General features: G+C 44.2%; 1 protein-coding gene across 1 annotated transcript in view; it reads left to right on the forward strand.

The window, feature by feature from the left end:
- Positions 1 to 19,687, forward strand: part of MDGA2 (MAM domain containing glycosylphosphatidylinositol anchor 2) — a 222,159-nt gene that overhangs the window by 183,731 nt on the left and 18,741 nt on the right. The window contains exons 11-12 of the mRNA XM_069016095.1: positions 15,740 to 15,917; positions 17,996 to 18,016. Coding sequence (XP_068872196.1) covers positions 15,740 to 15,917; positions 17,996 to 18,016 — 199 coding nt within the window. The remainder of the gene's footprint in view (positions 1 to 15,739; positions 15,918 to 17,995; positions 18,017 to 19,687) is intronic.

Consider the following 19,687-nt stretch of genomic DNA (forward strand, 5'->3'; position numbering starts at 1 on the left):
CCCAGGCTCTGCGACATCTGCGGGGCCTTTAGGGGCTTCTGGTTTATTTATTTTATTTTATTTTATTTTATTTTATTTTATTTTATTTTATTTTGTTTTGTTTTATTTTATTTTATTTTATTTTGTTTTGTTTTGTTTTGTTTTGTTTTGTTTTATTTATTTTATTTTATTTTATTTTATTTTACTTTGTTTAATTTAATTTAATTTAATTTAATTTGATTTAATTTTACTTTATTTTATTTTACTTTGTTTTATTTTACATTATTTTATTTTGAATTTATTTTATTTTATGATATTTTATTTTACTTTTTAAACTGTACTTTATTTTATTTTATTTTATTTTATTTTATTTTATTTTTTTACTTTATTTTATTTTATTTTAATTTTGCTTTCTTTTATTTTATTTTGCGTTTTTTACTTTCTTTTATTTTACTTCACTTTATTTTATGTTATTTTATTTTATGTTTTTTATTTTTATTTTATTTTATTTTACATTTTTACTTTATGTTATTTTTTTACTTTATTTTAGTTTACTTTATTCTCTTTTTATCTTTTTTTTACTGTATTTTACTTCACTTTATTTTATTTCGTTTGATTTTACCTTATTTTATTCTATTCTATTCTATTCTATTCTATTCTATTCTATTCTATTCCATTTTATTCCACTTTATTTTATTTTCCTGGTCCATTCCCACAATCCATCCACCTCCGAGCTATCCTTGGCCACCACATCCTCCTCCAACTCATCCTTCTCCATTTGCCTCCTTCCTTGGGAGCATCCAGCTGATATTTTTTGGGAATTTTGACAGCCTCCCACTGGTCTTTTCCTTCAAATAATCCCCCAGTGGATTGATCCAGAAAATCTTTCTTTGGATATTCAACACGTGGAATAATAATTTGGGCAGGGACAACGAGGGAAGGGATTAGACCAGATTTTGCAGAGGGATATTTTGGAAAATAAAGGGAAAAAATTGTTATCCCACAGATTTCCCACTGGGATGAGCTTTGGAAAAATAAATCCTCAGTTTTAACATTTTATTTATGGGGATTTTTGCTTGGGCAATTTCCCTGGAAGTTGTAGAGATCCTGGGACACATCCCGGGAAGGGCTCTGGTACCTGCACGGGGCTGGAGATGGGATCTTCCTGAATCCAAGGAATTTGTGATGAAAACGGGGGATGTTTAATCCACATTTATGCAACTCCTGGCATCGCTGGCACAAATCAGCTCCAGGATTCCCAGGGCCTGGGAGGAATCAGGGAATTCTGGAAGGAACTCGCTGAAGGAAAGGATTTCTATTGGAATTCATTGCATTAGGAATTCTAGCTGCTTTTCCCATTTAATTTTCATTCCTCTTTAATTACCCATTCATGTAATTAACCAGGGTTACGCTGCTCTGGGCCAGCCTAATCCAAACATTCCCATTTTTCCTCTCTGGAGCCCCCTTTCCAGCCTGGCTGATTCAGAACCCTGGGATCCATTTGGATAAGATTCCTGCAGGAATTCCCCTTGGAACAGGAGGATAAATAAAATCCTGATTTTTATTTACAGCCCCAGGGCTGGCTCCCAGGGGATTGTTTCTCTTGGATAATTATTCCCCTTGGAAAATGTATTTTTTACTGGGATGTGCTGGTTTTGAGTTATCCATGGAAAGGGATGGGCACCCTTTGGAATGTTGGATGACTCATGGCTGGGCCATGTTGGCTGTAGGAAGAGGATGGGAACTTTTCCAGGTGGGAATGGGGTTTGGAGGTGGGGAGCTACTCTTAATCCTGGTTTTAATCTCGGTTTTAATCTCCTGATGCATTGGAAAACTGTGGAAAAGGGCTAAGAGTGGGTCAGTGTGCTGGAGTCTGTTCCTGACTGGATTCCCACCATTCCCTGATCCCGAAATTCCTGGTACATTAAAGATGTGGAATTCAGAGCATCCCTCCCCTGCTTCAGCCACAGCTGCTTCTCCAGGCAGAATCCAGGCAGTTTTTTGGGAATATTCAGTTGATATCTGGTTTAGGCTGATGAATTTTCATAGAATCCCAGAATTCCTGACCGGTTTGGGATGGAAGGAACCTTAAATCCCATCCAGTTCCATGGGCAGGGACACTTCCACTATCCTAGGCTGCTCCAATCCCTGTCCAACCTGGCCTTCCATTTCCTGTGGAATTCTTGGAATATTGACAATATTTTAAATCCCTTTTCTGGAAAACATGAACTTCTTTGAAGTCCCAGAGTTGTTCAGCTTCATTCTGGATTTTTCCAGCTGCTTGTGGAAAACAACCCGAAGGTTGTGCTTAATAAGGAAAATTTCAAGGGTAAAGGAGCCTGGAATGGGGCAGAGCGGGGATTTCCCCTAACAACAAATTGTGCTTGAGGCTTTTAGGTTCTCCAGGAAAACAACATCCAGGAAGTAATTCCAGTTTGGAATAAAGTGGGATTGTAGAGGTGGAAATGTCTCTGGGATCATTTGATAGCTCTTCCCTCACCTTTTATTTCATGGAATTCCAGAATCCCAGAATGGTTTGGATTTGGAGGAACCTTAAAGCCCATCCAGTGCCACATTCCGCTATCCCAGGCTGCTCCCAACCTGGCCTTGGACACTTCCAGCAATTCAGGGGCAGCCACCGTTTTTCTGGGAATTCCATCCCAGCCTCTCCGCACCCTCCCAGCCTGGAATTCCTTCCCAGTATCCCACTAAACCGGCTGCCAGCCTGGCTGTGTCACCAGTGTGACACATTCCTGTCACATCCCGCTTCAGGTCACCTCTGCTGTCCCTGGAATGCAGAGAAATTCCTGTCCCAGAGCGGGATTTAGTGCTGGAAAACAGGACACAAGGAAAACCTCTGGCATTCCAAGCGTTGGTTAAGGAGAATTCCCAAAGAAACTGTCACAGATAATGTTATAAAACTTATTTGATAATAAAAACTAAGCTTGGCTTAATGAGAAATCAGGGAAGCCAGGAGGGGAGGGAAGGTCCTGTGAGGTGACGAGGGAGTCACAAAACCAGGGAATTGTCACTTTTCTGCCTATGGAGCGAAAATGGAAAGATGGGAAAATGGGAACTGAAGTCACCTGGGAGAAATGGATTCATTTGAGCACACTTCAGACCCCACCTGAAGAGCAGGAATCCTGCAGATTCTTTCTCCCAGGATCATGGGAACACATCACATCTACTCCAAAGGGAAAGATGTTTCCCAGCTGGGAATTTCCATTGGATTTACTCTGGGAAATGTAAAATCTTGAAAATTTCATTCAGAACCAGTCCCAAAAATGACATTTATAGCAATTAATTCAGTGAGGGAAGAGAGAGAGCTGGAATTCCACATTTATATTGGAATATTCCTGATGTTGTTCCCATAAAGGATTTTAATCTTTCTCCTATGAGGGAATATTTTCTGTCCCAAAGATTTCCCTGCACGTATCAATTCTGGGAATCTAAAGAGGTTTTGTCTTCCCTGCGTTTGTGGAATGAAACACGGAGAGTTTGGCCAAAACCAAAAAGATTGTGACATGCAGGGACACGTTTTTTATTGCTGTTCCTGCCTTTGGGAAATTAAATTAGAGCAGGAATGGTGCTGGTTTAAAAATTCCCACTTTTCAGGGCTGATTTCTCCTGTGCTGCTTCTTCACAGCTCCGAGGTGAGGTTTGTTCCAGGCCTGTTCCTGGCTGTTTAAAACTGGTTCTAACTATCAGATGGATCAGGGGAATATTTATGGATCATGCTGAAAATAAAATTTCTGCTGATTTTGTCTTAAGGAATTCAGAGCTGGGAGCTTGAACTCCTGTTGGGAAAGGCTGGGAGAGCTGGGAATGTTCACCTGGAGAAGGAGAAGGATCCAGGGAGAGCTGAGAGCCCCTTGCAGGGCCTAAAGGGGCTCCAGGAGAGCTGGAGAGGGACTGGGAACAAGGCATGGAGGGACAGGAGCCAGGGAATGGCTTCCCAGTGCCAGAGGGCAGGGCTGGATGGGAGATTGGGAATTGGGAATTGCTGGCTGGGAGGGTGGGGAGGGGCTGGGCTGGAATTGCCAGAGCAGCTGGGGCTGCCCCTGGATCCCTGGCAGTGCCCAAGGCCAGGCTGGACACTGGGGCTGGGAGCAGCCTGGGACAGTGGGAGGTGTCCCTGCCATGGCAGGGCTGGCATTGGGTGGGATTTACGGTCCCTTCCAACCTAAACCATCCTGGAATTCTCAGATCTTTTCCTGGATGACTTTGACACCGAAGCTGCTCCTGCCCTTATCCACCCTCCCTGCTCCATGACTGAGGTGTGAACACCCACAGGAGCTCCTTTGGGAGGCCATGGCCTGGAATTTCTTGAGGTGTGATCAAAAATAATCCCCAGGAAGAGCTTTGCTCATTCACATTTCCACAAAATGTGGACAATAAATCCAAATTCCCTCTCTTCCCAAAAATGTGCCGGCAAAATCGGACATATTCATTTGATCCAAGGAATTGCTGCCTGCTGGGCCTGCCTTGGGATGATTTTTGTTATGTAACCATAAATTCCTGCTATTTCCTTCCCAGCTTTAGTATCTGAGGCATTTTAACTCCTCAGTTGGCTTTCTTAAGGAAAGGAAACACACAGGAAAATCCTAAAGTTACTTCCGGGGATTTCTAACCCAGCTCTTTGTTTGGGTCAGATCCCATGGGAAAGGGAGGGCCAGCAGGGAAGGAGAATCTGGCAGAGGATCAGGATGGTTGGGGTTGGGAGGGACCTCAAATCCCATCCCATCCCATCCCAACCCCATCCCAGGGACACCTCCCACTGTCCCAGGCTGCTCCAAGCCCCAATGTCCAGCCTGGCCTTGGGCACTGCCAGGGATCCAGGGGCAGCCCCAGCTGCTCTGGCAATTCCAGCCCAGCCCCTCCCCACCCTCCCAGCCAGGAATTCCTTCCCAAGATCCAACCTCAATTTCTCCTTTCTCAGTTTGAAGTCATCCTCCTGTCCTGTCATTCCATTTTCTGAGGAATTGTCCCTCTCTGGTTCCCTGGAGCCCCTTCAGATCCTGGGAAGTGCTCTGAGGTCTCCCTGGAACCTTCTCCTCTCCAGACTGATCAGCCCCGGTTTTCCCAGCCTGTTTCCATGTGATATCCTGAAAACATGAGCTTTCCATGCTCCTCAGGTTTCCCTGATCCTGGAGCAGAGCAGATCCCAGCTCTGAAGAGGGGAAGGAGGCTCTGGCAGGGACTGGGAACGAGCGATTGTCTCTCCTCATGTGTCCATGGGGAATATGGTCAGGGAGAGGTGCAGCCTCTCATGGAATCACAGAACATCCTGAGGTGGAAGGGATCCACCAGGATCACCGAGTCCAACTCCTGGACTTGTCTTGGAGATCATTTGGGTACTGAATTACCTGGTGGGACCTCACTTCATCTGTCAGGAGCACACCAGGATTTGCTTTGGGATTTATTTGGTGGCCTGAGGGTGCAGCCAAAGTAATGAGCAATAAAACTGGGACATGTGACACCATCAGGAAGCTGGTCTGGATCCCAGAGCAGCTCAGGAGGCTCCAAATCCTCCTGCATGGAGCATTTATGGAAAAGGAGCTGGAAGGGATCCACCAGGATCACCGAGTCCAATTCCTGGACTTGTCCCGGAGAGCCTTTGGGCTCTGAGTTACCTGGTGGGACCTCACTTCATCTGTCAGGAGCACACCGGGATTTGCTTTGGGATTTATTTGGTGGCCAAACGATTCAGCCATAAAACTGGGACATGTGACACCATCAGAACCCCAGGTCTGGATCCCAGAGCAGCTCAGGAGGCTCCAAATCCTCCTGCATGGAGCATTTATGGAAAAGGGAGTGTGGAGCACAGGGAATTTCCCTTTCTCAAGGGCACTGCTGGGCACAGCCTTTCATTTGTAACTCCCTGGAGCAGAAGGATGGGGACAGCCTTGGATTTGGTCACAACCTGGATTTGGTTATCCTCAACTTCCTTGGGAATGTGCCAAGGTCTGCCAAGACATTCCTGCACAGAAGGAACATTTTTCCCTCTCCATAAGAGCCCTCTGAAGAATATTCCGACAGTGATGCATTTCAGCTTTGGATTTGGCTTCGGAATCAGTGACCAAGATTCTTCCAGGTTTTTTCCTTTTCCAAGCATCCCTGTGCGTATTCCCTGGTCAGCCTTTGGAGACACCAACACTCCAGGAGCTGCTTTCCTTAAGTGTCCAATCATGGAATATTTAGGTTGGAAAAGCCCTCTCAGACCATCAAACCCAAGCATTCCCCAGCACTGCCAAAGCCACCGCAGATCCGAGTCCCCAAGTGCCACATCCACACTTCCAGGATGGCGACTCCAGCACATCCCTGGGCAGTTTGTTCCAAGAATATACTTTCCAAGAGTGTGAAAAATAGTCCCAAATGTCCCTCAGAAGGTTTCTCTACTCCTGGAAGTTTATCCACCTTAACAAATCCACTTTTGGGCTGCCGCTTCCATCTCCTCCCTCACTGAGCTCGGTTTGGAGCAGCTGTGAACATCCTTGTGCTTTTCCATAGTGGTTCCTAAATGCAGCAGGAGCTTCACCTGGAGATCCTGGAGCAGCTCCATTCCTGCAGCTGCTCCAACCACCTCTGGCTCCCTCTGGCACCACGTGGAGCGGTTCCCTTCCCACACTTTGCCTGCCTCCAAAGCCAGATTCCCATTTCTTCCCAATAAATGACAACGGTTAGCGACTCCCAGCATCCGAGGAGCGCCGGGCAGGCGCCTCCGGCTCTCAGATATTTCCTGGCAGCAGGATGAAAGCGAATTAAACCAGGGAGACTTTTCCAGAGCAGCCAGGAAGGGTGTGCAGCTCTGATCTCCGCGGTGGCTGCTCCCAGCAGGTGACAGCAGGTGACAGCCACGTCCCCGCAGCCGTGGTGACCTAGAAAAGGAACAGCTCCTCTGTGGAGAAGTCATAAAAATTCAGCTGGTCCCTGTAAACCAGAGAGCAGCTTGTTCCAGCTTGTTCCATAAAAGATTCAAGCTCCCACCTTTCCTTTATTCCCAGCCCCAGGAGCCTGTGGAGTCCGTGGGTTGGGAATGAGAAGCTCCTCAAACAGCCCCGAGCGGGTCACGGCTCCATCGCTTCCTTCTGGTCACCCTCTGGATCGACTGGATTTTTAACTTGTGCTGTCACTCAGTGCTGAGTGGGGGCAGGGGGATTCAAACATCCACAGTATGCCTCGGAAAGGGATTCCTGGGATGGCAGAGTGGGCACTGGGCAGAAAGCAGAGCAGGGAATTTTCTGTCTGTGCCACGGCACAAATCCCATAGCCCTGGATAAAAGGCTGAGGAGAAAGGGAGTGCGGATACATTTTCTTGCCTTTCTGATTAAAGAATCCCAGAATCCCAAAGTGTTGTGGCTTGGAAGCCCAAATCCCATCCCATCCCAGCCCCAGCCCTGCCATGGGCAGGGACATCTCTCACTGTCCCAGACTGCTCCAAGTCCCGTCCAACCTGGCCTTGGACACTGCCAGGGATCCAGGGTCAAACACAGCTTCTCTGGGAATTCTATCCCAGCCTGTCCCCACTCTCCCAGCCAAGAATTCCTTCCCAAGATCCCAGCTAACCCTACTTTCTTCCAGTCTGAAGCCATTCCTCCTTGTCCTGGCACTCCAGTCCTTTCCCCAAAGTCCCTCTCTCTGTCCCTGTGTTTAAAGTCATTAAAAGCAAGCAAACGACCTCCTCCTCCTGGCTCTGAAATCCCCCAAATTCCCATTTATTCACCAAACAGACTGAAGTGTCCTAATCCAGAGCTTCAAGGATTATTTCTCATCATCCCTCGGCGTGGAAAACCCAGAGGCAGAGCGGTTTCTATCCCAATTCTCCCGGTTTTAGCAGATATCGGTGCTGCGGTTTGATTTCACTCCGATAAAAGGGATCCCTCTCTCGGTGACCAATGCCCGCCCCACCTCCAAACCTGGAGCTGTTTTCCACCTTGGAAGAGGATTGAGTTGTTGGCTCAGTGGCTTCCTCAGCCCAGCTTTCCCTGCAGTTTTCCCGTCTCTTTCACCCTCAGATCCCGGACAATAAATCAGGCTCAGGCCCAGCTGTTCCTGACACCTGAATTTCTCAGCTGTCCATTTGTAGCCCATCAAAGCTGCATCTCAAATATTCTGTGTCCTTGGACTCCACATTCCTTATTCCTAAAGACTTGGGAATTTGTGTTTCTAAATAAAGGGGAAAGAAGAGAATTTTTGGTGTCTGTATCACAAAAAGCCAATTACACAACGTGATAAATGTCATAAAGCAATGAGAGAATAAAACTGGACGGGAGGAGCAAGTCCAGGAGGATCATTGATCTAATCCTGCAAGAAGAAAGTCGATTACATGCCCAGGATTGTTCTCCTGGATTAGGAATTGTTTAATTGGGAATGATCGTTCCCACTGTTAAATGGGCTTTAGAGCAGAAAAGGCAGGGAAAGAGATTTGTTGTGCAACTGTCAAATCAGAGAATCATGGAATATCCTGAGCTGGAGGGATCCCAAGGATCATTCAGCCCAGCTCGTGTCCCTGCACAGACACCCCAACAGTCCTGTGCAGCCCTGGGAATGGTATCCAAACCCTCCTGGAGCTTGGCAGCCTTGGGAATGTGCCCATTCCCTGGGGAGCTGTTCCAGTGCTTATTCCACCCTCTGGGGGAGGAACTTTTCCCTGATATCCATCCCAAACCTCCTCAGGCACATCTGGTTTTCCCCCTGTCCTGTTGCTGTTCCCTGGGAGCAGAGCCCGACTCCCACTCGGGACACTTTGGATCAGTCTGTCCCTGGCTCAAGCCGAGCCTCACCTGCCCAGTCTGGGCTGGGTTTGAGCTTTTGGTCCCAGTTGGATCCAGGGGAGCTGGGAACCATCTCTGCAGGACAGCCAGGAGCCGGGACCAGCTCCACTCGGAAAGACACGTGAGGGTTTGGGGTTCGGCTGATTGGGTGTGGAAATATTAAATGAGGGAGAGAGAGGAGGGGAAGATGACGGGAAGTTTGTGAGGAGCAGCCGAGGGCACTGGAATTGTGTAGCTGGAGAGGAGGAGACTGAGAGGAGTCCTCGTTGTGGTCTTCAATGTCCTCCTGAGGGCAGCTCCAACCTCTGCTCCCTGTGACAGGGACAGCAGGAGGACATTCCAGGGAATGGCTGGAGCTGGGGCAGGGTGTTGCCTTTTACCCAACCTGGAAGTGAAACACGAGATAATTTTTAGCGTAGGAGGTAACATAAAAGTGGATCTTTATGGAAGGCCTTCAGGGGCAGTCGTGGAAAGACGTCCACAAAAACCCACCCTCACGGGGTGGATACAGTTTTTATAGGTTTTAGGAAATTAGCATAATTGATAAAAAACACCAATTGAGAGGGCAAGCGGTGATGGAATTCCCTCCTCAGGTCAAGCCCCTTCTCTGGAGGCCTCCCCTCGGCACTGGCTGTGCTCTGTCCATGAAATGTATCTCCAAGAGTTGTTCTCAGCCTTGGTGGCCAGGAGGAACCAAGACAGCACTGGGGCCTTGTACCCCCCGGGGCTTAGAGCTCTGGAATTTGTTTTGTCTTTCTGCCGAGGGAAAGGCCGTGGGAAATTACTGGGAAAACCGGCCACTGATATAATAAACCACAAATACATGTGTGAATAATATAGAAAATATATAAAGAAAAAAGGCAAAACATGAAGTGGCATCAAGGGCAGGGTCAGGCTGGAGGGAAAGGTTCTTTCCTCAGAGGGTGGGATAAGCACTGGAACAGCTCCCCAGGGATAGGGCACATTCCCAAGGCTGCCAGAGCTCCAGGAGCGTTTGGACACTGCTCCCAGGGTGGGATTGTTGGGGTGTCTGTGCAGGGCCAGACTGGAGGATCCTTGAGATGCCTTCCAGCTCAGGATATTCCATGATTCCACAATTCTCCGCCATCAAGGACAGAACATCCTTTTCATCTTGCCTGAATCACAGATATTTGCCACTGAGTCATTCCAAATCCATCCTTGGGAACGAAGATGACACAGGAGCCACCTCCCTGCTCAATTTTGTGTTCCCACCTGGATAACTCTGCTTATATTCCAGCCAGAATTTGAAAGAAAAGCAGGAATATGGCAAACACTCCCTGGAGTTTTCCCTCTGTGGTGTGCAAATGGAATGTTTGTCCATGAGCTGAACAGTCCAATTTTAGATATAAAACTTCCAAAGAAATCTCTAAATTTTTTTAAGGAAAATCAATCCATGCGGTTATAAATTGCAAAGGAATGACTTTAAACACCACCATAGTTTTTTATGGAGTATCCAATGGATTAATTGACTTTGTCATTAATTTTTTTGTCATCAATTAACATTGTCATTAATTAAAGAGGTCCTTGTCCAGCTCATGGAGTCAAGTCCAGAAGGAATTTGTGCTGGGAATGAATAGGCCAAGAACAATGGAGTGAGGAGCTGATTCTTTATGAACATATCTGAGCATAGAAAGAATCAATCTTTAATCATCCCAGAGGATTGACTCCAGAGGAAATCCATCATTCCAAGGCTTCAAGAGAATATAATTTTCCAACAAAAGACATGGAATAGAAGACATGGAATAAACCCCCTTTTATTGGCAGCACCAGGGTGGTTCCAACCTTCTGGAATAAAAATCTGCCACATTTACGGCCCCCTTTTGCTTTGGTGTCACCTTTGGGAAGAAAGATTCCGAAATATTCCGAGGGAAAAAAGGAGTCCTGTCCCAGGGAAACCTCCTGTGCTCCAAGCTGCCTGAGCATGGATATGCTCTGCTTAATTAATTACAGGATAATGCAAACAAATGCTGCAGAAGCTGCTCCCATTTTCCCTCAGGGCTTCATAAATATTCCCAAACCATTGGAAAATTGTTATTCCAGCTTGGCTGAAGTCAGTTCCTCACTGCTGGAAAACTGTAATTCCAGCTTGGCCAAAGTCAATTCCCCACCTGAGTTTCATCCTTATCTTTGGTAGGAAAAGGGCTTTGATTATGAGAATTTTTCCCCTTCAAAAATTCCTTTTCCAAGAAAATCTTGATTTTTATGGATATTCCAGCTCTGGACACAAGAATTGAGGTGCAGGGAGATGTTTTGTGGTTGTGTTTCTTGTGGATTTTCTCGTGGAAGCTTCAATCTTTTTCTCACGGCTCCTGTGCCGTGGGATGGGGGGAATATTCCATGGGTTTCCCTTTGCTTCCTGCACATCGTGCCTGCAATAAGGCAGGGAATCCACCAGGAAAGTTGGAAATTCTAATCCCAAATTGGGATGATTTCTGCTTACTTATAATTTGAAGGGACTTTAGGCTCAATGTTAGGGATGGGCTGTACAGGGAATTTTGGGGAGTGGTGATGAGGGTTTGGCTTTTCCCCATCCAAAGTGATTCCCAGATGTCCAAGGGAAACAGCGTTGGGCTCTTCCTGCTTGGAATCAGAGCATCTCCAGTTTGGGGCTGGGAGTTTCCACCACCGCAAGGCATTGTAGGAATTAAATCCCATTTTTAGGGTGCCTCGGGCTCCATTTGTTTCCAATTCTTTCCATCTTTTCCAGCCCAGGCTGTTGGTGTTTCCCAGGTTTGGGAAGCAGCTCCTGGAGTGATGGCTCCATTTTCACTGCTGGGTTGATTTTCCAAGTGGGAAAACCAAAGTTGGATGCGGCAGATCCTGAATTTATTTCTTTCTATATTTCTGTGTTTATATAGTTCTAGATTGATTGATTGATTGATTGATAAATTTGTTTATTTCTATATTTCTATATAGATATTTATTTCTATATTTATTTGTTTCTAAATTTATTTATTTATGTATTTTTAAAACTTTATTTACTTCTATGTTCATTTTTTCTGTATTTCTATATGTCTATCTTGATACATTTATTTATTTTTATATTTTTATATCAATACATTTCTGTATTTCTATATTTATTTTTATTTTTATTTTTTCTATTTTTATTTACTTCTATATTTTTATTTAATTATATGTTTATTTATTTATATATTTATTTATATATCTATTTCTATATTTCTATATTTCTATATTTCTACATTTCTATATTTCTATATTTCTATACTTCTATACTTCTATATTTCTATATTTCTATATTTCTATTTATTTATATATTTATTTGTTTCTATATTTATTTATTTATGTATTTAAAAACTTATTGATTTCTATATTTATTCCTATATTTCCATATTCCTATGTTTATTTTAATTTATATTTTTATATTTATTTCTCTATTTTATTTATTAAATTCTATACTTATTTATTTATATATCTATTTATTTCTGTATTTTTTCTGTATTTATTTATTTATATATTGATATATTTATTTATTTCTATATTTCTATTTTCCTCTATCAATATTTGTTTATCTATTTATTTGTTTGTTTCTTTCTTTATATATATTTTAATTTATGTATTTCTATATTTTTTCTATATTTATTTATTTCTATATTTCTATATTTTTATTTCTTTCTGTATTTCTTGCTATATTTCAATATTTCTTTCTTTCTATACTTATTTATTCAACAGGAGAGCTGGAAAATCAGGCTTTTCTATCCAAACTTGGTTGTTGTTTTCTATCCAACACAGTGACAATTTTGTGATGTTTTGGACTTTTATTTTCTCCCTGGTTTCCATGGTGAAAAACAAGGATTAGAACAGAGCTGGTGTTGATTGCAAGGGAAAAAACCCCAAAAATCTGTGTTGCTTCCTATGGAGAAATATCAATATCCAACACTGGCTTTGGAGGGATCATCCCGAAAGGAAAAATCCAATTGTTTTTCTCTTAGAAAGGAGAAAATAATGGAGATTTCTATTGCTGTGGTTTGGGGGGTGGAAAAAGGGCAAGAATTCAAAGCAGAGGCTGAAGTTGGTAGGAATTGGTTTCGGGAATTGCAAATTTTCCTCATTAATTATTGACATTCTTTGGGAAATCTCTGTTTCTGTGGCTCCCTATCCAAAGATGAGGTGGAATAGGGAATATTTTAAATCTTTATCCTACAGTGCTCACAAATATTATTGCCATAATGACTTCAAATGTGGCTTAAAAAGCTTAATTATATTTATTTTTTACAAAAGTAATGTATTTTTTTAATGTTGGAATTGAGTTTTCTCCAGACTTTTATGTTTCTCTAATTCTTAATTCTGTGGACGGGCCGGACACAATCATGAAATGATATTTTGGGGGCATAAATGGTTTTAATCTCCTTGTGAAGATTCCTTGTGTTCAACTGGATAATTTCATTTTTAAGAATGAAATTAAATAAAAATCGGGATCCATGGCAAGGAATAAACAACTTTAATCCCAATGGAAGTAAAATCTGGGAATTTTCCCTTCGGGCCTGCAGCCTCCATGAGTGCATTGGCATCACGGATCTGTTAAGGCAAAATTAAAAATAAAGAGAGATTTAAATTCCCCTTTTGGGGCTGAATTAGCTCCATAAAAATGTCTTCCCTGTTTGTGGATCCTAGAAATTCCTGTTTATAATTCCCAATTAAAAATCAAATATTTCTTCCCGATAAAATTGGCTTTGTTATAAAGATCAGAGAAATTATACCAGGAACAGCATTGGGTGCCTTGCTGTGCTCGTGATCCATAAAAATAAGGAGATTTCATGGAATCTTGGAATGCTTAAGGTTGGAAAAGCCCCCTGAGGTCAAATCCAACCATTCCCAGCACTGCCAAGGCCAGCACCGATCCTGTCCCCAAGTGGCACCTCCACAAGGCTTGAAATCCCTCCAAGGATGGGGACTCCACTGCCCTTTTCCAGTATTTTCCAACTTTTCCATGGAGAAATTTCTCTTTGTTCTCATGTAAAATACTTGAACATAAAGGCATTGGTATTTTTGCTCTGAATTTATAGCTTGGAGCTGTTAAAATTCCTGCAAATTCCGATTTTTTGGGATGCAATATGGTAAATTTAGGACCATTTCAGGTCTATTTTTTATTGCAGCAGCAAAATAAATTTGGGAATAAAAACTCTTCCATCCTTCATGAACTCTGCCATGGAAAACACATCCTAGGGAAGAATTCCAGAGCTCTGACTGGGGTAGGATCCTTGTGGAACATCTCCTCTGAGCATCGCTGCTCCTGTGCCGTGGGCTTGGGATGGGGGGAATATTCCACGGGTTTCCCTTTGCTTCCTGCACATCGTGCCTGCAATAAGGCAGGAAATCCACCAGGAATATTGGAAAATCCAATCCCAAATTGGGATGATTTCTGCTTATTTATAATTTGAAGGAACTTTAGGGACAATGTGGGGCTGGGTTCGTGCTGCCTCCTTAATTAGATTTTATTTTGTCTTTTCATCACTTGTTATATTTAAAGAAATTGGGTAAATAAAAGAAATTGGATTTGGATGTTGATAACACTGCCAATAAATCCCAAATCAATAAATCCCAAAAACCTGTGCTTCCCTTTTTTTTTTCCACAGGAGCCTTTGTTGGCTCATTTTGGGTTCCATTGTTGGAAATTCATCCATCTTTGGATTACAACCATTCTTTTGGATTTTGGTGGTAATTAAGCACTGAGGTCATTAACGAGCAGCCTATTTCCTTCTCACTCATCAACAAAATAGGGAATGCTTGGAATTCCAACTCCATCCCAGAGTGCTCTTATTACCTCCAAATTATGCCCCAAAAATCAGCACTAAAACCCCGTTACCTTTACGAGGAGATGGATCCCACCCCACGGACCCAGGGAATTCCCATCCCAGAAGACTCCTCCTGCACTGCACTTGGCCAATGTTGTTTTAAATTCATGGATGGAATAGGGATACAAATCCTGAGGGTCGATTTATGTCCTCTGATTTCAAGGAATTCCATTTGAGGGGGAGAAAATCCCGCCTCGGGAAACTGATGAGATTTTGAAAGGAAAATGAAGGGTTATTTAGGATTTTGACAAGTGGGTTGGAAGCGTAAAAAGCAGCTTTTTAAAGAACTCGAGACTTCAGGGAGGTTTTTAAAATGTCACGGCATCTCCTGGGTGTTTCTGTGTCACCACAAACTGGTCCTTGGTCCTTTGCTGAAATCCCTGCCTGGTGAGCATCCCAAATCCTCAGGAATTGGGGGAACTCCATGCTTTTCCTGCACCAAAACACATCCAAGGGCCATTGGATTTCTGTGGGGAGGGGATGGGCAGCCGGCAGGGAGGAGTGGCCTTTGGAAGAAATATTCCCGATTTTGGGTGGCGTTTGTTGCAGAAATTCTCTACAGTGGGATTATCCAGGAGGTTCACTCCTTGTTGTATCCCTGATTCTTTTGGAATTTTGAAGGGTGCCCAGCTCTGCTCCCACTGGTTTTTAAGGTGAAGACAAATTTGTCCCAAAATCTCTGCTATTTGGATCCTTCTGTTGATTTTAGGCCGGACAATTTCAAAAGGAAAACGAAGGTTCTTTCAGATTTTGAAAAGTAAATTTTACATCTAAAAATCAGATTTTTAAAGAAATTGAGAATTTGAAATTTTAAAATGTCACAGCCCCTGCTGGGTGCTTCTGTGTCACCACAAACCCCCTTGGTCCTTTGCTGTAATCCCTGCCTGGTGAGCATCCCAAATCCTCGGGAATTGAGGGAACTCCACGCTTTTCCTGCCCCAAAACACATCCAAGGCCCATTGGACCTCTGGAAGAAATATTCCCGATTTTTGGTGGTGTTTGTTGCAGAAATTCTGCCCAGTGGGATAATCCAGGAGGTTCATTCCTTGTCATATCTCTAATTCTTTTGGAATTCCGAAGGGTGCCCAGCTCTGCTTTCTAAGGTGGAGACAAATCCCAAAACCTCTGATATTTGAATCCTTTGGATTCCAGGCTGGCCAGCAGCGCTGGTGGGAGCAGGAAATCACGGTGAACGGGAATATCCAGAAGGGGGAATTGATCACCTACAACCTGACGGAGCTCATCAAGCCCGAGGCCTACGAGGTCCGCCTGACGCCCATCACCCGCTTTGGGGAGGGGGACTCCACCATTCGGGTCATCAAATACAGTGGTAAGGACTTGATATCCAAGGAAATGTGAGTTGGAAATGCTCCGGGCTCCTGGAATGGTGTGGTCATTCCCAATCCTGGAATGACGTGTTGAGCGTGGTCATCCCAAAAGGAGCATCTGAGAAATGGGAGAGAGGAAAAAATTCGCCTTTTGGATGATCCATAACAATAAAAACACCCAACCAAAATAATTCTGGATGTCCAAACCTCAAAATCACATCCAGTTTTTCGAGGAAAATAAGGAAAACTTAAATTCATGGCAAATAATGACATAATAATGACATCGTTTTGCTGTCTTCATAAAAGAGCAAATTTCAAGTTGATTCTTATTTTGAAGGATGAGTTTTGAAGAAACAGCTGTGAACAAAGTTGGGGTTTTTCCCCAGAATGAGCAGTTTTTACTTCAATGTGAATTATTTTCTTTAAAAACGGTGACTGTTGGTAGTCCCATGCAAGATGATATAATCTATAAATTTATATAAGAAATAATGCCAGGGCGTTTATCAATTTCCCTCTAAAAGGTCACTGGGACAAAGATTTAGCCACTTCAATTTAACAAGAAACACACAGTATCCATCCATCCTGCTTCCCATATTCCCAGGAATTCAATTCTCTGTTAAATCTCTGAAAATCCCTATTATGGGGGAATTTATTTAATAGGTAACTGAATTTCTTCTTTTTGTTTTGTTTTTCTGCTGTGGGAAGTGTCACTGTCACCACATCCGTGCCATTGCACCTAAAAACAGAGGGGAAAAACCATTCAACCCAAGACTTCTTGCCCAAAACAGGTCACCCAACCCCAAAACCCAGCCCCCAGCTGAAATTCCAGCAGGTTTTCCCCTCCCTGCTGAGGGAACAGCAGGAAAATTCAGGAATATCTGTGCTGGCTCTAACCAAGCCCAGCCATTCCTGACACTTTGTGCTCCTCCAGCGGCAGAAATTCCCTCTCTGCAGGGCCAGCACCACCCTGAGTGGGGCACGGATTTTCCAGGCATTTCAGTCAGCTTTGGGAATGTAGGGCCTCAATTTTCCATGGATTTCCCTTTCTGGCTGATTTCTCTGGATACTTTTGTGTCATGGATGCAGCAGCCTCCCCTGAGCCATCACACATTGTCCTGCAGCTGTGTTGCTCCAAAACTGGGAATTTTGGGGGCTTTTTTCCTGGTTGATTTGGGGTTTTTTTTCCCAAATTTTTGATGCTGGATAAATTAAGCTTAACCACTTCATTTTCATGTCTGCTTTTGTCCCTCGGCGTGACACAGAGCGTTGGTTTTTGTGAACAATCCAAACCGTGAGACTCCAGGTGACACCTGATGATATTTTCCACCCAAACCCACGAATTTAGTTCCAAATCAAGCCTCAGTCAATGCAGCTCCCAGCAATTGCAGCTAATTCCAGGTTCAATCACTCAGGGAGCTCATGAAATTGAGTTTTTTGGAGAATCAGAGGTAATTCCTAGGTAAAAGATGTAAAAATTGGGTTTCTTAGGGAGATTGCGCTGGAGCGAATGGCTGCTCCCGTTTCAGGATAAAGTGGTGCTGATTTAGAGCTGGTTTGAAAACTCCAGACTGAATTCAGGATTTTGCTGAATCTTAGGCTGGGATTAAAGCAAGGAAGGGCAGCAGGAAATCCTCGAGTGATGCTCTGGCATTGCCAGATGTCCTCGTTAATTTGAGATAAAATTAAATTGGGGGTTTTCCGTGAATGAAATGCAATTCCAGCCCGGAGCTGAGCCTCCTTCGGCTTCCCACACGTGTGGGGTCTGTGGCAGGAGGCTTTTTCCTAAATCATCCATCCTCACATTTATCCTTCTGCAAACAGAACCACGGAATAATTCCTCCTTCCAACCTATTCCCAGGTTTTAGCATTGCACAGATCCCTCTGGATTAACTTGGGAAGCCATTCCCATGCTTGGGATATTGGGGACACTGTGAAGGTTTGGCTTTCACTCTGTTCCAGCCTCTTAAGGTGTGAAGTAGATGAATTTCGATATTCAACAAGGGGAAATTTAGGATAATCCGAATATTGATGAATTCGATTTTTTTTCTTTGCATTGATCTGATTTTTTCCTCTTTTCCAGCTCCGGTGAATCCACACCTCCGTAAGTATTTTAAATATTTCTCTTTTTATCTTTCACATCATGAAGAACTGTCCTTGCAATCGTTGTCCCTCAGAGCTCAAAAGTGAATTTTGAGTATTTTATTTCCAGTTGCAGCCCGTGGGTGGCAGGAAGCACCTGGAGGTGTCCATTGTGATTCCTCTTGTTCCAGCAAGGATAAAGGAAGGGAAATCACAGCTCCAGCTCATCTTTCCCACTGCCCCAGAGAGTTCATCCAAAGGAATTCCTTCTCTATGGATTCTGTTATCATTAGGGAGCAAATTCCCCTATTTTCTAAAGGGGGGACAGCCAGGATCTTGGGAAGTGTCACTGTCACCACATCCGTGCCGTTGCACCTAAAAACAGAGGGGAAAAACCATTCAACCCAAGATTTCTTGCCCAAAACAGATCACCCAACCCCAAAACCCAGCCCCCAGCTGAAATTCCAGCAGGTTTTCCCCTCGCTGCTGAGGGAACAGCAGGAAAACTCAGGAATATCTGTGCTGGCTCTAACCAAGCCCAGCCATTCCTGACACTTTGTGCTCCTCCAGTGGCAGAAATTCCCTCTCTGCAGGGCCAGCACCACCCTGAGTGGGGCACGGATTTTCCAGAGCATTTCAGTCAGCTTTGGGCTGTTCCAGGGCCTCCCCACCCTCCCAGCCAGCAATTCCCAATTCCCAATCTCCCATCCAGCCCTGCCCTCTGGCACTGGAAGTCATTCCCTGTGTCCAGTCCCTCCAGGCCTTGTCTCCAGTCTCTCTCCAGCTCTCCTGGAGTTCCTTTAGGCCCTGGAAGCTTCTCTAAGGTCTCCCCAGAGCCTTCTCTTGTGGTTCTGGAGTTATTTCTGTGCTTTCCGGGGTAGTCAGGGGCTCCTCTGCAGAGTGAAACCAAAAGGAAGGAAGTTCTTCCCCACAGAGATCCAGGAATCACGGATCCATTGCACACAGAAATGTGGAGACCCCAAGTGGAACCTGGTTCTCCCCAGATTCTTGGGACACAGCTCCTCAGGCATGACTGGAAATGCAAACTCGGACATGATCAGGCACAGGGATGTCCCAGGCTGGAGATGGCTTCAGTTCCACTCTGTTCTTCCTCTTTTCCATGAGCACCAAATCCCTACAAACATGCAGGCAGGAGTCTGGGATGGAGCTTTGGCACATCTCAGTAAAACCACCCTATTCTTACAAATTTTCCCTTCCCTACTCCATCATGTTCTCCCAAACCCCAACAAATCCATATTTTTGTGTCCCCAATTATTCTTGTTTTTAATGACTCATCCCAAAAATACTCCTGCCTAAGGAACGAGGTCCAGTCTCCCATTTTTCCTGCTGCAGGGCAGTGCCACCAGGCAGGACCAGGCTCTGCTCCATCCCTCGGACTCAACTTCAAGCCTTTGTGTAAATGTTAAACTTATTTGCAGAAGATCTTGTCCAACACGTCGATAATTAAGCAGGGCTTAGCTCCAAGCTCGCAGGAGCTGCAGGAACCTCTCCCATGGAGCCTAACGAGCAGGGAATGAGACTCTTGCTAATTAATATATTAAATCTAGGCAGCTATGGGAAGAAAAAGTGCAATCCCAAGTGCCTCTCGCTTCTCTAGGATTTGAAGATCTCAAATGGATTTTCCAAAAGTCTTGTAGGCTCCTCGTGGAATTTGGGTGGGAATAGGAATAGG

This window comes from Aphelocoma coerulescens, chromosome 5 (genome assembly GCF_041296385.1).
Source record: "Aphelocoma coerulescens isolate FSJ_1873_10779 chromosome 5, UR_Acoe_1.0, whole genome shotgun sequence".
Lineage (NCBI taxonomy): Eukaryota > Metazoa > Chordata > Aves > Passeriformes > Corvidae > Aphelocoma > Aphelocoma coerulescens.